General features: G+C 37.0%; 1 protein-coding gene across 1 annotated transcript in view; it reads left to right on the top strand.

The window, feature by feature from the left end:
- The window catches only part of PLS3 (plastin 3), a 980,136-nt gene extending 970,792 nt beyond the window's left edge, over positions 1-9,344 (top strand). The window contains exon 18 of the mRNA XM_044057459.1: positions 7,753-9,344. Coding sequence (XP_043913394.1) covers positions 7,753-7,885 — 133 coding nt within the window. The 3' untranslated portion in view covers positions 7,886-9,344. The remainder of the gene's footprint in view (positions 1-7,752) is intronic.
- The last annotated feature ends 11,426 nt before the right edge of the window (positions 9,345-20,770 follow it).

Here is a 20,770-nt window from a genome sequence, read left to right as displayed (position 1 = left end):
GCGCAGCCACATGGTGACAGGCCTCTCTTCAAAAACTGAGCTCTGGAATAGAGAAAGTAAAAGGAAAGGTGTTCAGGTCACACAGTACTGATGTCAATTCTAAAAGGAAATTCAGCCGAAGATGACTACTCAGCTTGATTCTATGGAAACTCTAACATCTAAGACCAAATTATCCTCTCTAGTTACCCAGGAGAAGGATACAACAACCAAGAGACAGAAAACCATGAAAACACTACAGGAATCTAACACAGGAGCCTCCAAAACCAAAGGGGAACCTGCATTTACACTGGATGACAATAAATCAGCCCTGCAACGGCTCCAATATGATATAAAAAGCTTCTCAGACAAGCTTAACTCCTTTGGCTCTAATCTGGATCAAATAATCACAAGTCTAAACCTCACTGAAAATAAAACTGAAGAAAATGCAAAGAAAATACCGGATTTACAAGCACAAGTAAGTTTAAATGACAAAACTATCTCTGATTTGCAACATAAAATAATAGAAGCGCGTAGTAGAAGAAACATTATAATAAGAGGCATTCCAGAAAAGTTTGACCAAACTGAAATACCAGTCATATTAACAGAAATCTTCAAAACAATCACTGACAACAAAGCTTTCACTGAAGACGTTGTAATTGAAAGAGCTCACAGAGCACTACACAGATCACAGAATGAAGATATTCCTATACAAGTATATATGCCAGGTTAGTAAACACTGCACATACAAATGCAATTCTTGTGGCTGCAAAAAAGAAAAGTACGATTACATGGAGAGGGCACAAAATTACACTTTCCCAGGACCTTCCACAACCCATAAAGGTTCAAAGACAAGCTCTAGCTCCTTTCTGTGCATTTTTAATTAAAAAGAAAACATGTTTTCAAATGAAGTATTCTGCTACTCTTTCCTTCCACCACAATGACCACAAATATCTAATAAAGTGGATGAAGCAAAAAAAAAACATTAATGAGAGCATTCAATGATTTACCTGAGAAGTAAACCAGCTAAATAACCATTCTGCTTTGCAATGAGTTCCAAAAAAAAAAAAAAGCTCCGACTGAAATGGAACCAAAAAGCTTGCTACAATTGACTTTCCAGCCAGGATTAATGTATATGGTTCAAGATGTTCAACAAACTGCAATGAAACTGTCAGTGTTTCACTAAATGGCACAAAGTCTAAATCACAGTGCATTTTTCTTAACAATTGGAATACTTCCATAACTTGATAAAATAATAACCAAACATCTTTTTTTGGTCTGGAATCACCTCCAACTGTAAGTTGACTAACACGGAGCATATCTGACTGGGAGTTTACATTCTGGTTGTCCTGGAGGTAGTTTCCCATGTTTGATGTGATAGTGGTGCTTGGGCCTATTTGCCATGTTTGTGGGGGTTCTGTTGGCTTTCTTGGGCCTTGTTCTTGCACTCCGAGCCTTTTCCCAGGCTTCCAGAGCAGTTTGAACATTCCATTACCCAGAATTCAACAGGAATGTCTGCGGATGATGTCCCAAGGTCGGCGAAAATGAAGCCGTGTATCACTGGGATTGCTGCAGTCACTGAATCAGTTGGAAATGGGCTGTTTTGTTTTAAAATAACTATTTTTAGAAGACACCAGATTTGCTGTGACCTCCAGTTGCTGCAGAACAATGGATTTAAAAGTACTTTACATATGTTTTTCTTAAAATGTTCATGAATCACTTATACAGCTGCATATAACACGTGTATGAGCCACCCCCCCCCCATTCTCTTTAATCTACTGTTAATGAAGCGCTCCAGCGTTTCAAGCTGGGAAAAGAGGAACACAAAAAAAATGTTTTTAAGTGTTACAATGCAGCTTGCTACTTTAAGTTTCTGCAAGGGTGAACTGCATAAAGTACCTTCTTTCCCCCACCTACACCTATAGCTCATCATTTACATCCAAGAAATTACACTAGCAAATAATTTAATCTATGGGTTAGTTAATATTGTCTAAACTGTGTGGAATGGTAATGAGCACCTGTTATGTATTTATTGCAGTTAACTAAAGCTTTATATACTACCAAGACCTAAATTACTTGCAGTCTTACACATGTACATACATACTCCCATGCTTGATCTCATTATCTGCTGCATTGGAATGTTTTGATGGTTGCACTTTCTTTAGTACACAATGCATTAGGAATAATCTAACGTACTAGATTGCTTTACTGGATTAATATTTAAGCATGCTGTTCTTGCTTTAACATAGGAGATGTGATGCAAATGTTTTTTACGCTTCTTTTCTGTAGATTTTTCTTCTCTTGTCTTAGTATATTACGAATACAGACTAGAGATACTCTCCTCACTCCTGTCTAATGTTTTATTTTGTGAGAGGGAGGACAGTTTATATTAGATATATATTATAGAGGGGTAGTCTAATAGATTAGATATATTGCTGGTTATGATCATAAGCAAAGAATGCATACACTAAAGCCTAAGTAGACTACCTGCTTCTTGATTCCGTGCTTTTAAAGAAGGGAAAGTACAGTTTTTACAGCTTGGGTCAGGTTCTAGTGGTAAACAAGGAGCGTATTTGCATTTATCCCGAGATATAACTAACTACTTTAAACTTCTAAATAGTTTAATAATAAAATCCCGACTAGAGCATGCTTTTTATGATATCTAATGTTAATTTCCAACATGTTTTATTCAGAGCCATGACACCTTTGGCACTATTTCAATCTCAGGTTAAATTAAATTTTTCATGGAGCTGCAAGGGGGGTGGGTAGTCCAGTGCTTGCTGACACTTGGAATATAGGGATTAGTATGGTCTCCCTGCTACTTTATAATGCTATTTTATACATGCAAAATTGTCTTGTAACATGCAATACGCAATTGTTTGTATGTTATACAAGATCATTTCAGGGAGTTTTGTGGCTAGGCACTAGGTTTGTGGTAGGGTACTTGGATGACATTCTAACTTTTTTACTTAATAGGACATCAACTAACATTATGCTTAATATAATAAGTTTATACAAATTACTTTCTTTAAAAATTACTTGTACAATATTCTACACTTAAATCCTAAAGCATAATGTTTAAAGTTAACTCTTGGAATATAAATAGTCTTCAGGAAAATAGAAATTGATTATGCACCTAATTTATCAGGATAATTCTAACATTTTCTATCTACAGTAGACACACCTGACAAATGACCAATGGGATAATGATAGGAAAAGAAACTGGGTCAGACATATATCATCAACTGGAAATGGTCTTTCATCGAAAGGTACTGTCTTAATTAAAACAAACCTCCTCTGGGGAAATTTTAACCACTAAATCAGACCATAATGATCGGTGGTGTCTGTTTCTGTTCTTACCCTCAATTAAGCTGACGTATACTTTTCCTAAACATATATAGTCCATGTACAAAAAAGCAGTTATTTGTTTATGAAATTCACAATCTATTATTACAGTATACCAACCATTTCTTTATTATAGGTGGCGATTGGAATGCACTTATTGACCCCTTGAACGACAGCTCAAACAAACAGGAACCCCCCCCCCCAACTGTGACTGCCTCTACTCATGACCTGATTAATAATTTCAACTTAATTGACCCATTCCAAATATCTGATCATGATAGAAAGGCAAACAAATATACCTATTTCTCAGCATCTCATAGTCTGGTCTAGAACTGACTTTTTCCTAATTTCAGATGTCTTCTCAAAATTAATAACTTTGTCCTTGAGGCAAGATCCATCTCAGATCACTGTAATGTATCTCTGAGTATCAACCCAACACAACACCTTAATGGCCACTGCAGCAGTCCCACTTGGAAGTTAAATATTAATATCTTTTAAAAAAGATGATGTTATAAACAAAATTAACCAATATCTGAAACAGTTTGAGCTTGAATCTTGTATGTGCTTCATCCCCTTTCATGTTCAATGGGCTGCTGCCAAAGGTGTTATCAGAGGGGCACTTATACAAAAAGTATCCTTTTATTAAAAAAAAAAAAAAAAAAAGGAGCAAAGGTATATCACTGACCTCACTGAGTACAACATCGATTTACAACTTCAAAATAAATACTCTCTGGACCTAGAAAATAAACTACATGAGACTCCAAAATATATATATATAATACACTCCTTCCATCAACAAAACCAATCCTTTGCCAAATTAAAACTCCTGCATAGATACTCAGAATGGGCACAACCCCCCTCTAGAACACTGGCCAAACTAATAGACACTGTGGCATATCGTCTACTCAGAGGTGATCTCTGCTTAACATACAGTGCCATGTCAAATCCTGAGCTGTTGTACATGCTCCACTTAAATAAATCCCAGTCCCTCAGAGCCACAAGCTCCAGGGATCTAAACCTTGTCATCACAATGAACAAAACCTGCTGGAGGGATAGGTTCCTGACCTAGAGACTCCCCATACTCTGGAATAGACTGCCCATACATGTCAAGCAGAACACTTCCTTGGCCCTCTTCAAAACAAACCTTGACTATTGGATGGGAGATAGGAAATTCGCCCTGGGGATCACGTCAGTCACCCTGCTAGACAGGGGTCCAGGGAAGTAAATATTGTGGGAAGAAATCCAGGGAATTGCTATGGCAAGACTTGTATAGGCCCTAGGGCCTATAGCCTAGTACCATCAGTGATGACCCGAACTATGTATCCGAATTAAAGTATAAAGGGAAAACCTTATACCGTATTGACATTATTAATTCCTTTACAAATATCTTTACTGAAATTTACAACCCCAAAAATCAAACTAATAGACATCTACAAATAATTCCTCGATAAGCTAACCTTTCCCAAACTAAGTGACACACAACATCTATTGGCTATTCCTATAACACTGAATGAAATAGTTAACTATCAAAAACCTCAAATCCAACAAGGTGGCAGGACTAGATGGCTTTACAGGAGAATTTTATCAAATTCTTAATGATCATCTAATTAGAATTCTTCTTAACCTCTGTAACTACCTCATCCTCAAGGAGATTACTGATAAATATATGAACAACTCTAAAGCAATTCTCATCTTAAAACCTAATTCTGACAAGCATAACTCTTAGCTACAGACTCATTGCCCTCATTAATATAGATGTTAAAATTCTGACTTCTATCCTAGCAAGTAGAATACAGAAATTTCTGGCTTCAATTATTTCCCCTGAGGAATTAGGTTTCATGAAACAAGACCAACTATGCAACAAAACCCTCACTTTAGAAGCAATAATGTTTTTCCTAAAAAAATAACGACCTGAGATACTCATTCCTGCTCTATGCCACTAAAGCTTTTGACAATGTGGACCTAAACTTCCTATATTTAACCATGCAATACTTCAACTTTCCTGAATTTGATTAACACTATAAAAATGCTTTACAGCAACGCTACTACCTCTCTGTACATCAATAAAACAATGTCCCACCCTATTAAAATTACTAATGGTACTAGACACGGCTGCCCCCTTTCACCATATCTGTTTAATATTTATCTTGAACCTCTCCTACTACTTGTTAACCAAAAAATCTCATCACCATATACTAATAGTTTTTAACAGAGAGAGAAAATATTCAGCATTTGCAGATGATTTAAACATTTACCTTGAACTCCCAAGTGGTGATCTTCATAAAATTCATAAATTAATAAGTCTCTTTTCTGCTGCTGCAAATTATAAGCTAAATCCCACAAAATCTTCCATTTTCCCATTAAAAACTCATAAACACCTAGAATCCTACTTCCCCCTGTCTGACATACCTGCAAATATTCAATTAAATATTTAGGAATAAAATTTTTACACACACATCAGGATTTAATGAAAGCAAACCTAAGTAAAGTCTGAGAACAAATAAACAACGACCTATCCAGATGGAAAAATATCAATTTATCCTTAGTCAAAAACTGCTAGTGTTAAAATGAACATTCTCCCTAGGATATTATTTCATCTAAACTCCATAAAGTTAAATATACTCAAATTTTTTAAAATAAAACGTAAACCACCATCTCTGAATTTTCTTGGCTCCCTAAAACAACCAGAATCTCTTGTATAAAAAAAAAAAACTAATACTCCCAAAAGAAAAAGGTGGTTTGAGCCTCCCTGATTTTAATCTATACTACGATATAATAAATGCAAACCATTTAATCCAAATTGTGAACTATGAACCATCGGTTGATACATGGACCCCAATCTGGGTCAAAATCTAGTGCAAGTATATACAATCACTCAAATTAAACCCTCACTGTATCCCATATTTAATGCTTAACAGTGAATACAAATATAAAATTCTACCTGCATTAAAAAATAAAATTAACATGTTTCAACATCTTTCAGTATTGTTGTGCTTTGTTAATCTACAGAATACTCTCCCTGTCCAACCAATTCACCTAAACCCAAATATAAAATTCAGTAATAACATGATAGACCTGTCTAGCCTTCCCATAATTAAAAACACCATGGTATGGCAATTTTACCATCCTAAGAACTTTGCTGCTGTTAAACTCTTTGGGGCCCCAAGTAGATATGACCCCATGTTAAGACAACTTAATTCATTAAAAAAACAAAAATTTAACACCAAAGTGAGCGAGCAGGAGGTAACTCTAACATTATCAAAACCCTTTCCCTTAGGAACAAAATGCTATCTCATGCCTACAGGCTCTTAATAAACATCGAATATCAACAATTGCTTCTATATTCCAAATACTGGGGTAACATACAAGGTAAAATTTCTATGGAATCCAAATATGAAGCAATTCGGAACACTAAATCTAACCCCTTTTAAGAATTTAATTTATACCCAACTTATGATCAATAATAACTCGTACTATACTCCAGCAGTCCTATTAAAATTTGGATACAACAAAAATCTAGTCTGTCCTTTCTGTTCCCTCCAGCATACAGATATACTCCACATCTTCTGGAGTTGTAAAAACGTATATAAATTATGCTGCTTAGAGTTAGAGCTCACCTGGAAAAAATGGGCTATGAGAAGACTACCTTCTCCTGGCAAACTACAGTCCTGAATATAATTCCAAAACCTTTAACAGGAGTCCGGAGACTCATCCTAATAACTGTGTGTACTCTTCTCATATACTTTAGCTAAGAACTGGGTAAACCCCTCATGAATCTCTTGGGAGAATTTTAAAACAATGGCTAAGTATATATCTGCACATAAACTTTGCACTAGCAGTAAAAAGAAAGACTATTTCCAGTACTGCTGGTGCAGTCTCGTTGACTTAATTCAAGCAAAGTAATCATCATACAACATTCATTACTATAAACATAATCTGTGAAGATCTTTGTGTGCGAATTTTCTAGTCTTACAACAAATAAATACTGACGATACTCTATTGTTAATCACATTAGTGAGATGTCCCTTTATATACTTGTCAATATATCCAAGTTGTAAATGGTTGTAAAAAGTATTATTCTAACAATATACCCCCTTTCCTCTCTCAATTTACTCATAAATCAGACATATATGTTTTCCTCTAACGATTATTCATCCTCCAGTTAATTATGGATAATTATATCTTATTTTATATCACACTAGTTATTATAAGGGGGTCTATTACTTATCTATCCCTAAGGTTTATTTTTTGGTATAGCAACCCTGGGTGTTTAGGATAGTAGTTAATCCTTCTCCTTTTATTTTTATTTTATTTTCCTGTGGTAGAATATGTATGCTTACTCACATTGTTAAAACTCTTTGTATAGTGTTAATTTTGCAGTTTGAAGAAATATCTATATAGGTATAACCATATTTTTTTGTCTTTAACTAGGTATGCAGTTTCAATTGCTAGAAAAATTGGAGCCCGTGTATATGCACTTCCCGAAGACCTTGTTGAGGTAAAAGCTAAGCTGGTTATGACCGTGTTCGCATGTTTAATGGGAAGAGGCATGAATAGGGTATAAGTCGTTGGAAAGATGATAAATGTGGCCTTCATTGATATAGCCAATCAGTTGTTTCCTGGTTGAAAAGCTATTGGCTTGTGAACTGCTAAAGCTTAAAGGACTTCAAGTTTGCATTACCAGACAAACATCAAAATTTATGCTTGGTAGAAGACAATCAAACTTTCATGACTTTGCACTTTTTTTAGTGCAAGTTGACTTACCAGGAACAAATTGAAATGCATTCATACCAGCACATATCACCAACTGTACCTAATTTGTTATCTCATACGATGATATATGGGTACTGGATTTTTTTTTTCTTTGATCAGTTGGGTATGGTGATTGTATTTTCTTGTTAAATTTATATTCTTAAAGTTGCAGCTGCCTTGGTTCTGTAAAACACAATGACAAGCATTCCATGTGCAATACTGCTATTGCAGTTATTCATTTTTATGGCTACTTTTTGAACAGTAGTTTGCTTTTTGGTTTGGCTGTGTATTAAACATTTTATGCTGTGATGTTTACATTTATACACAATACACTATCTTCATCCAGCACTTGCGTGGTGGTGCAGAAGATATGATAGTTGCAGAGTAGTTATAAATGTAGCCATTCCTTGCTTATGTCATTCATGTCTGGATCATATATTATGTCAATAAGTCTTGACAATTAATGCATTTTAAACTACTGGTGTACATTGCAGAGGAGTAGCAAGACATTAAGCATGTTTCTGTGTGTGAAAATACCATACAAGACATTAACATGTAAATTGTATTTTAAAACTTTAAATTTCAGCATCTGACCATACATTTGTAAGAATTCATTTCATGGCTATTTGTTCTCTCTGATACAGCTAGGTCTTTCATTTTCAATCAGTTTAGGAACTAGATTCAAGTTCATTGAAACTGTACGTATTTATGTCATATGACTGTATAAAAAACAGGCTGCCTCTTTTATTTTTACCCAGTCCCTTGACAACTTTATTCCACATCCATTATTGGGTGTGGTGCTCCTGCTACTCCTCGTTTTTTTTTTTTTTGCATAAATTTTTTTTTTTGTAGTTTGTTACAAGGATATATAACCCTGATAGTATTTTCTCAAGAAGTACTAGCTTCAACACATTCCGTAGTTATGAACGCATTTTAGTATGTTATCTGGGTTTTGCAAATGTGCATCTAGAAGAGCTTTTTGCTTGCAGAAGATGCAGTTTGCATGAAAGATCTTGTCACACTGAAGATGCTGTCAGGTGAAGGCGGAACATTTTATGGTAGAAATGGCATCGAAGATTCCCAGAATCAAATTTGAACCCAAGTATTTTCAGTTAATGCAAAACAAGTATGTAAAAGATTGTCACATTTGTAAAAGTCTTTGAAATGTTCAGGTAATGGCTGTTACAAGATCTTGATATGCAAAATCACTGTAAGATATTTAAAAATGGCAAAACACTAAACCAAATAAAGTTATAATTTGTATTATGATATTATGAAGCGTCATCCATGGAAACTGTGACTACAGACCTTTGAATGTATGATTTTAGTCCTGTCCTCTCTTCAAAGAGCTATAAGGTAACCACTTTCCTTATTTAATTGCACTTAAGGGAAATGCTATGCCTTTAAAGCTTGTTGTTGGACTAGCATACAGGATCTTTGTATCAGCACAACAAAAGTGCAGAAAACTACATTACAAAAATGTATGCTTGTCAGCAGCAAGAGAGCACTCATTGCAGTGTAAGCCACCATTTGGCATGTTGCACTCCAAGCAATATCAGACTGATTTTATTACATACCGAACAGGAGGGGCCAAACTTAAAGGGACACTGTCCCAATTGAAATTGCAGCTACCTGCCTCTGAAATCTAAACCTTGCCCTCCCACTTTGTCACATCATTGTTGATGCAATCAACAATCCCACCCACGTTATCAGATTTCTTTAAAAGTTTTCTTTATTCCCTGTCCAATATGTTTTTGTCTGGTAGAATGAAAACTTCTGCTATGTGATTTCGTGCAGCATTGCAATCACTGTTGTATCCTACCTAGCATCTTTTCCGGACTGCATTTATAAAAGTAATGTAATTTCAGCTGTTTATAATTTGTGTTTTTGCAGTACATGTATCCTTTAGAAAAAGCAACAGGTAAGAGAGGGAGATGTCATTGCAATATAATGCAGTTTTGGCGAGCTGATTTTACTGATGTTCTGTTTACTGTTTTTTTATTTAATAGTTTAATTGATCTTTTGTAGTGATTTTCACTTCAGAGTACATTCCTGCTCATTTAATTGTACAGAGCAGTAAGGTATCATCGTTACATAGTAGCATTTACAAAGAAATGCCAGTGTCTAAATGGCTCTTTATGCAGTATGCCACTTTGTAAATGCCAGTTTATAAGTGGCACTATATAATGAAATAATTGAACTTGCAATTCCAATTGTTATATATTTTTAACATTTTGTGTGTAGTAAATCTACTAGATCTTTGTAGCTTGGTTCAAACAACAAGGTTCATTTTTTTCACCATTATTATATTGTAACCCAAGTTCTTTGCAATTCAGTGATGTTTGGACTGCAAGGAAGTAACAATTTCTGTAACATGCCAGTATATGCCCTCTGGTGATTTTGCACGTCTTCCTTGCTATCATGTTCTGCAAAGTACATGAGAGAATGCTGGGTTACCAGTCCTGTTTATGGAAAAATACTACCTTTGCTGCTGTTTTTTTTTTTTTTATATATATTTTGCTTACTTTTCTTTTCCAAGGACAGGAATGTACCTGCATGCTTTTCCACAAATATCCGGGGTACTACTGAAGATTCAAAAGATCATTTGGTGACTCCCTTCTAGCACAGGCAGTGGTAGTTCATAGCCAAATGAAAGTAACTCACGTTTCCTCACAGAATGGATTTACTCAAACAAGACAAAAGGTGTTTGTGACACATCCTAACCTCAGACAACTGCAGTTAACTGCATGAATGATAGTCTTAATACCTTTTAGGTATCTGTCTTCTGAGGATGTTCATCAGGTTCTAATGAAGACCAGAAAGCGAGCTACTAGAAAGCCATGTATTAGCAAACTGAAATGGTTTTCTAGTTGATGCCAACAAAATATCATGCACTCATTGAGGGCTAGTGCTTCTCTGTTTTTACAAAATTTGCATGAGTTACTATCCTATGGCTTGTCTTACTCCTTTATCAAGGTTTGTCTCTCATCCATTTCAACATATCTGCCCATAGATTCACCTCTTTCAATGGAGATTCATGTCAAGATATATTTGAAAGGGGCTCTACATAAGAGGCCTCCCAGAAAACATGTGGCTTATCCTTGGTATCTTACCTTTGTGTTAGGGAAGCTAACATTTGTTCCATTTGAACCAGTTCATGTGGCTGACTTGAGGTTCTTAACATGCAGTTTTACTGATTTCTCTGAAATCTGCAAGAAGAATATCTTGAGTTGCAAGCTCTTGTGGTGGGTTAATCTTATCTTTTTTTCACAGAGGTAAGAGTTTCTTTGAGAACTAATCCATCTTTTATGCTTAAAGTGCTATCTGAGTTTACCTTTAGCCAAGCTACACAGCCTGTTTTTTTCCCCCCAAAAATGTGGGAGAAAAGACGCTACATACCTTGGATGTCGACAGACAACTCTGGTACTACATTGACAAAATTTTTGATCAATTCATTTTTTGTGAAGATGCAAATAAGGAACAACTGTGTGAGACAGACAAATGGTTGTCACAGGCTATAACTTTTTGATCTTCCCTCCACAACAAACCTATTTCAGCCATGGTCAAGGCTCACTCTACCAGGACTTTGACTTCATCTTATGTTTGGAAAGGGCTATAATCTAGAGGCAGCAACTTGGTCCACTGTGCTTACATTTACAAAGCACTGTAAACTGGACTCCTTTCCAAGGTCTAGGGCAGCCTTTGCTATGACCACTCTCCAGTGGCTCTTGGACCACTGGGAGGTTCAAAGCGACTGAGAGAGACTCACCCCACAGGAAATCGCACCAATTTCATTGACTGCATTGCAACTGATATTCAAAGGGTTAAGTTGAATCTTTATATATACACAGACACACACATTGTGTGTTGGAAAATATGGAAGGTAAATGCAAAATTTTAATGTGGTCAGTAATAAAAAAATAACTTTCTATGTAGATAGTGTCACCTTGCAGCAGCTGCATAGCTTTGCAACATTGTGTTTGTTTAATTTGGCAACTTGACCTAAGCATGAGCTACAAGGAAATGTAGCAAAGTTTTTCTAAAAACCTTTACAGCCATAACTGGATACATTGTACAATATGCTTTTACTATGAAAATGTAATAACTTTTCTGGCATAACTTTGGAACATCATAGTAGAGGGATCTGAAGAAGTCTTGCTACTAGCGAGATGAAATTAACTTAATGGAATAAAGTGTTGATGTGTTCTTGAACATTTGGACTGTTTTGGGGACTGTCATTTGTTCTTGCATCATAGTAGTCATTAAAAGAAAGAAAATAGTACCAGCCTAACATTTTATACATTTAGGGCCTCATTACTATAGCTATGAAGTACTTGGCTCATAGGTTAAGGTTGTGAGCTTGTAGTTCTTGTGGTGTGTTGTTTGATTCGGTCAGCCCTTGTTTGCTACTGTGTGAACCTGAGCAAGTCACTTAACCAGGCACTGCTTCTGCTTCACCCCTGAAAAAGGACCATGTGTCACATGGGCCCACCTGGTTAAATTGAATTATTATTTTCAATGAATTTTGCCATGTTATATTGTAAACATCACTGCAGTGAGCTCATCAGACAGGTTATGTAAACTGATATCACAGTCTGGAGAAATTTCAGGAGGCCAGGGCAATGTGTGTACATTAAAGTAAAGAAGACTTGCCTGATTTCTATTAAATGATTAACTTGACTCACTGCCAGTGGAGGCAATGCATATATGTATTCATATGTGATCAGCAGTAAGAAATAGATTACTGCAATAATTTATTTCACTTTCTTCCTAAACTGATTTCAGAGATGTACACAGGCAGGACTACAGCTAAGAATTTTTGGACCTTTTTACACATCTTGAGTCAAAGCCTCCTTTGCCCACCCACTACTTTGTATCAGTATTAATCTATAAAACCTGTAACCTAATAAAAGGTGAGAATTCCTTGAAACAGGTCGTTTCAAGATGAAGATTATAGGACTACTTGTTTCACTGGAACCATCAACATAACTGTATGGTGTACCAGTATAAACTGTACAAATTACATACATTAAACAGTGTATTAAACTAGGATAGCTGAAATACCAGATGACTTGAGGCTTCTAGGCTTCCAAAAAAAAACACAAGCCTGTTTTTTTTTTTTTGCTTATTTTTACTATTTACTGCAGTTTTTTTATTCCCTGCAGCCTACTTTTATACTCTATTCAATGTGTACTAAACTGCAATGTTGTACTACAATTATCTGCTTTACTGTGCCTGTTGAGTCAAATTGTATTGCTGTTTTCACTGTTTACAAAGCGTTTTTGTTTCATTAAGTATTTATTTTTCAGTATCGTTAAGCTATCTGTTCTGCTTGTTCTGGTTTTCCCACCAAGCAGTGTTTAAATAACTGCTCTGTTGACTGTCTAAAACATTCTTTAGAGCCTCTCTGCCGATTTTCTTCTGTTTTAAATGTTTTTTAGTGACTTGCTGCTATTTTTCTGCTTTCTAAAAAAATTCTCTAGTATTTTCCACTGAAACTAGGGTAGCTAGTAGCTGCAGCATAATCCAGATGCAGGCTTGTTGCTTCTGGATCTGTTTGTAGTGGTTTGTTTGTTCTGAACATGTTTTCCAGGCCATCTTGGATTGGAAGGGACCTATCTGCACTTTTGCAAGAGAATTGTGCTGATTGGGACCCGTCTGGTAAAGGGAGGCTGGTCTAGGGCTTGGAATAAGCATCCCATTGGTCCTTTTAAATCTTTTTAAAATTTTTTCAAGTTTTTAGCTTCTGGTATTAAGGCCCTGCATTCAAGCAGGTTTCTGCTTGTTTGCACATCATGCAGCACTGTGCACTGCTGCACAGTTGTGCACCAAAGATGCACAGTTAAATTCAACAAATTTTTACCTCAAACCCAGGCAGAAATAGCCATCCACTGAGCACCTCCATGATCTATTCAGAATAGCCACACCTAGTGACAACAGTCTTCAAGCTAGCATTATGGACAGCTGGAGTGCCCTTGTTTCTCCTGCCAACTTTGTTGACTTGGGTCTCTTGAGGCAGTGTAACAATTGCCTCATATACACAGATAAACCTCTATTAAGAACGCACTCTAGTACAGAGTGTGAGAGATTTATTTTTTCAAGAATCTAGAATCCATGATCGCTCTCACTCAAAACAGTAACATGGAGATGGTTATCAACTTGTCCACCACTACATATGCTCATAGCACTACTATTTATGCACATACTACTACTCATACACACAGTACCCATCAAACACACAAATCCACATATGCAGAGGTTCTCTCAGAAAATTTGCTGAAACACCAGAGACTTCCAAAATGCAAGACTGCTACAACTAACAGTCCCCGCAACATCCATGACCCATAGCAGCACCAGTCATAACTCTCAGCCTCTTAGTGCAAGAAATCTGGACAAAGCCCACCAAAATGGGGGAACAAAGGCCCAAAACTAGGGACATATTTTAAATATTGCTCTTATAAGGTTGCTAGAGTAACAATTTGTTTTAATATACATTTTCTGAAGGATTTGAAGTCTGAAACTCAAATGTATGCCATTATTTAGTGACTGCAATCCTCAGATCATCCCAGTGATTTGCCAGAGAACCACAAATTTTATGAGGAACAAACCAAAAATATGAGCCAAAAATCTGGACAGTTGAGAGGTATGACACCCATATCTCACCCACCATACTAGTAAGGTGTAACACTCAACTCAAAAAACAAATTTTCTTGTCATTGGAGACTCATAGTGAGACACATGGATGTCCCACTCACCAGGTTGGACAAGGGGAAAGTCACAGTCAGCTGCCTCTCCGGTGCCAGGATTTGTCAGATCACACACTCAGGTCTCTCAGCAACAAATACTGTTATGTCATAATTCATGTTGGTGTGAATGACCTGAGACATACCTCACTGGACTATATGAAGAGAGATATGGTTGAGCTCTCTGAGTATGTGTCTCAGGCAAGTATGTCTTTAGCCTTGAGCAGCATACTACCCTCACCTATAATGATGCCACAGTATAAACAAAAAAATGACCTGATTTCAATAATTGGCTCAGTTTTTGGTGTCATTTAAAGGGGATCCAGTTTGTCAACTTGGGAAGCCATGGTTGAGAAACCTCACTGCTTTGCCAGAGACGGTTTGCACCTGGCACCTGTAGGTTTTTGGCTGCTGGCAAAGGTTCTTGCCTCCCCCACAGTGCCTTTTTAGGCAAGGTCTCAAACAACATTACTGACATGAAATTAACCAATCAGAACAAAATAAGGGTCGTGCTGCTAAATGCTAGGAGCTTAAACCAAAAACTGCACTTCCTGGAAGCACTTCTATCACTAGAAGATGTAGATGTCACATACACACACAGATATATGCCTGCATTCATGTAACCTAGTTATACCTACATAGATACATTTTAATTATGCTTACATATTTGGTACCCTTTTAAATTAAAAAAAATATATATTTTTAAGGAATGTCTGGCCTTTGCTCCTGCACCTATGATGCCGACTGGGCCAGCTGGTCTCCCCCCTCTACACCTGCAGCTGATCATATTTATGCCAACACAGCCGCCCAGAGTGGAAAATCCCTGTCTGGGATGATATGCTCCCCCATTTCATACTAGATAGCTAACATTTTCCACTCTGAGTCAGCCACAGCTTGCTCCAACTTCAGTGGAAGTAACCCTGAATGATTTTCCTAATTTTTTGTAACCTTTCATTGACTTCAAATTATGACGCAAGGCTTGAATGATGGCTGGAAGCTGACATTACTCGTTTAAAAAGTGCCTAACAGTTTGCATATAATGCTAACTCACTTGGTACTTCATCTTTAGCAGAAATATATAGATTTAAATTATCCATTTAAAATATGAACAGCACAGGTATCTACTGCAGATAAGTGGTGTATTTTTTTAATACTTGCCTAGGTCAACAAGAAAACAAAAACTACAAATTTAAACTTTAAATCAATCTGGCATGGGATGCCACTCCACTGAAGGTTACATGTACACACACACACACACTCATACATTACATGTATATACTATCTTACAACACACAATTTGCTCACAGCTAGAGGTATTATGAGCATTGGTTGTCCAGCCACCATGTCTTCAGTATAACAATAGGTTCCATTAATAATTTGCTGGATTAATTATACATTCTGTTACTACTGTGCATCAAATCTAATTAAGTGCAGTATCTTAAATGATGGCAGAGAGCTGCAAAGACTACTTGATTCACTCAGTATGGTCACATTAATAAAGGGGTAGTATGTATGAATGCAAAAAATAAACCCTCACTACCAAAGCAGTTGAAGGTAGTGTGCATTCACTGAGATAAGAAACCATATATTTTACACAACTAGAAAAACGGGGTTTTTGGGAAAGTAGTTTATCCTTTGGCTGTCGTACACAGTTTAACAAATGATGCAATAATAGGGAAAAGAGTTTCCCTGACGTAAAGATCTGTTGATGCAATGGGAATAATACAGTCCTTTTAAATAGTCTCATTATTGTCTGGATGGGAACCAGAAATGGAATAACCATAGATGAAAATAATGGATGTGTGGTCACTAATTAGTGATGGGAGATAAACCATGATTTTGCTTTGCTATTTACTGTAGACACTAAGGTAGTGAATAATGTTCAAAATATTTGGAGGATTTTAATAAGCAATGATCTTTTACAAGAAAGTTATTCATTTCTTGTTATTAAAAATATCAAAATTTAAAAGAATTGTTAATAGAATGCATGAAGAATGTGGACAATCATTTACAAAAAGAAGGACATTTCCTTGTCTGTTCTGTTTACAATGCAGGTTTTTCTGGAAAATGTTGATGGTTCCCTAATTAATGGTAGTTTATTCTCCTAGATATTTTAATTGAATATCTAGAGAGGTTGTATGTTACAAATTGTTTAGAATGTATGGCATTTTATGTAGAAGTTGCCATATGCAAATAATATTACAGGCAGACTCTGAAATAGAACTTCGGCAAAGGATAGGGGAATGGAATGTGAAACTGAAGGCACATGAGATGAAACTGAGTAATGCAGTAAATGGGAGAAATCAGAAGATGCTGAGAACTGAGACAGAAGGGAGAGTAGTGCAACAGGTTAACAGCTTCAAGTGTCTGGGAGGCATGGTTGAGGCAAAATGAAGTCTAAATAAGGTTGTCAAATCTAGAATCAGAGTTTTTCCAGTTAAATGGCACAGTGTGTCAAGGATAGTATGTGATATAAGAATACAAAAAAAGCTGAAAAGTAAGGTGTACTAATCAGCAGTGTAACCAGTGCTGTTGTATAGTATAGAAAGGTCAGCAGTGAAGGCAGAGCAGTTAAAGCTAGAAGTGATTGAGATGAAGTACCAGGGATAGGTGGTAGGATGTACATTGTGGGACAGACAAAGAAATTAAAACATTGAGCAGAGACCTAAGTAGCTTCAATTGCAAAGAAGGCCAAAGAGAACAGTGTATGGTGGTTCGGGCAGATGTGCAGAAACCAGAAGACAGTCTGGTGAGGGAGATTTCGAACAGGCAGGAAGAAGACAAGAGGAAACAAGTGCATCCAGCAAAAAGGAGGATGGAATAATCCTAACTATGTGGACATCCTACAAAAGGGCCTCACTGAGACAGATGCCTGGTGTCAAAGCCATGGCCTCAAGCTCAATGCTAAAAAGTGCATTGTCATCCCTTTTGGTAAAAAAAAGTGCATTGTCATCCCTTTTGGTAAAAACTCTGTACCCATGAACTACAGCATAGGCGGTAGTATACTTAACACCGAAAAGTGTGAAGAGACCTTGGGACACAGGTGGACAGTATTCTCTCCTTTGATCACACTGCCACAGTAGTCCGGAAATCCTTCTACATGGCACACCTCATCACAAAAGGTTTCTCATCCAGAAAAAAAGAGATCATTGTTCCAAATCTACTCCTCACTCATTAGACCCATTATAGAGTACAACGCCCCTTTTGGTATGTACCTCACAAGACATCTACAACAACTGGAAAGGCCGCAGAAATACCTCACAGAGGATTACCAGCCTCAAACAGATGCCCTACGCAGATAGTCTCAAAAAAACTCCAGCTTTACTCCGTCGCATATCGCCTACTCAGAAGTGATCTCTGCCTAACATACAAAGCTATGTCAAACCCAGAGCTGTTTGGCATGCTCCACTTAAAGAAATCATAATCCCTCTTGAGCTACATGCTCTAGGGACCTAAACCTTGTCACCACAATAAACAGAACATGCCGGAGGGACAGATTCCTGTCCCATACTCTGGAATAAACTACCTATCTATATCAAACAAAGCTCCTCATTAGCACTCTTCAAGATAAATCTTGATGATCGGATGGGAAATGGGAAATTCACCTCGGGGATCACCTCTGTGGCTCTGCTCAACAGTGGCACAGGAAAATAATTTTCTTGGGTGGCAAAAGCCAGGGTACCTTCTTTGCTGGGCTTGTATAGACAACCAGGGCCGATAGCCTAGTACCTACCTATGAACCTGTTATTTAAGAGAAGACCTGTGACATTCAGGCATGAGTGTTAAAAGAAGGTAGGGGAGTGTCATTTAATAGAGAGAATGACAACAGTTGGCACAACATCCCAACCCCTTGTAGAAAGTGGGCAAAAAGGAGTTGATGATGATGAAACATTAAGGAAACTTAATTTAATGTATGAACATAGTTATGGCTTTGTGTCTAAGGATGTTATAAATCTCTTCTACCAATGTTCTACTTGTATAGTGGGTAATTTTAATTTGAGCATGAGAGCTGCAATGAAGAAAATGTTTGTAAAGGAATATAACAGGCTGATAAAACTGAATGCCTGTGTTCCACAAGGACTGAATGAGATTAACAGTTTTAAATGTAAATTATAATAATGGATGTAGGTTAATGTTTTTGTAGTCTGCTGTAGTCTTTTTAAAGACAAAACCATTAACTGTTGTGTGACTATTTAACATTGAATAATTTCAGAACAGAAGTGACCCTTGGTGGTTAAGAGTTTTGATTTGTTTGTGATTGTGTTATTTCATTCTGGGCTGTTGCACCATTTTCAATTGTTTGCTTTGAATATTGAAAAAGGCATAGAGGGAAGATGACACTTGGAGTAGTGCAAGGGAAAATGTAACTAAAGTTGTAGCAGAAGAATTTAAACTGGATACTCCCACTTTTCACCAAAAAATGAGTTACAAAATGACTTATTCAAAACAAATATGGCTAGGCAAGAAGTATACCAATTACTGGTTCCTAGGCTTTATAGAAATCTAGTGATAAAATCAGCACATAATTGTGCACTAGTGGGACACATAAGAGGAGATAAATTTAGTGTATGTGTGCCCACATGCATTTATGTAATGAGTCCCAGCTGTCTTCTGTAGTGGTAGTGTTATGGGAGCAGCTTTTTTTTTTATGCAGGTTAGTGTTCAGGGCAGGGTTATCATGTGACCATAAATATAAATCCACTCCAACAAATAAATGCACATGGAGGTATAGACTTGTAACACAGTGCTTACCCACCTCTCTAGAACAAATACTCTCTCCAAGTTAAACAGTCTGCCTTTAAAAAGGATAACTGCTTGGGTATTCATAAATACATCCCTGGAATTGAATGGCCTGGCTCTTCTTGAAAAGCGAGGAAAGACTTAAGGGTGGATACTGGCAAAGTTGAAATGTCCTTGCAGGTCAATTTGTCACATCCTTGTGCAGAGTTAGTGGGCATAACATGCTTGGGTCTGCTTTCCTAGTGACTCTTGGGTGGCCTTCATGGAGCTGCAGTATGTGGGAATGGAGGAGGGGTATCTGCTGTCTTGTCTGCACTGAAGGTTGTGACTTTTTTTACAGTGTGTTAAGAAGACTTGGACAAAAGGTATATGCATGGTATTTTTACAGACAGTATGTGCACTGGTGAATGCATTTCAAGATCATAATCTGTTTACATGACTACAACAAAAAATTATCAGTCAAAATACTTTAATGGACTTTTTGCTTTTGTGTTTCAGGCAATCTTGAGATGCCAGTTTCTGTAAGCTTAACCCGACTCATGCGTTGAGGTTTTGGTTCTGGCAGGGAAAGCACATAATTGAAATGAATGTGTTTCCTCAAATGTAAACCTCTGTTTCTCAACTCTCCTCTTGGGCAGCTGATATTTGTGGTTCCCCAGATTTTGATTGAAATTAATTTTTCACATCTGTTCCTAGTGTGTTACAAGCCTATAAACATACTTTAGATAACTTGTTGACCCATGCCTAGGATAAAGCAATTGGGGAAGTGCATCTGCCCATTTGTAGTGCATGAGGCAGTTCTGGGGTAAACTTTGTTTTCCTTCCATATTTCTAAACTGCGCATGAAAATGGACAGGGATGAACTTTGTTTTATGTGGACTGAGAGTCTGTTCCACAGCAATGGTATTCTCTGCGAAATGTACCTGCCCCTCCAAACTGTTGTATTAATGTTTCAGAAACTATTTAGATGCCTAGGCAAAGTATTTAAGATGCCATTTGACCTACTGATGTGCAGTTAATCCATTAGTAGTAGGTCAGAGGATGCCTTCTATGCCAGACACAGGTCACGTCTTGGGAGTCTGTAGGATACCGAGTATAGTGATGGGCTTCAGTCGGTCCATGTAGGACCTGTTGTTTAGGCCTAGTAACTTTTTAGTAAGGTATCTTTGTGGGAGCTCCAGTTGTTGCATGTGTCTGAACAGATGCATGTCAAA

Source organism: Protopterus annectens, chromosome 15.part0, assembly GCF_019279795.1.
Source record: "Protopterus annectens isolate FY-2018-M chromosome 15.part0, PAN1.0, whole genome shotgun sequence".
NCBI classification, from domain to species: Eukaryota; Metazoa; Chordata; order Ceratodontiformes; family Protopteridae; genus Protopterus; species Protopterus annectens.
The sequence above is the reverse complement of the archived record's forward strand: the minus strand, read 5'-3'. Positions and strand labels throughout refer to the sequence as shown.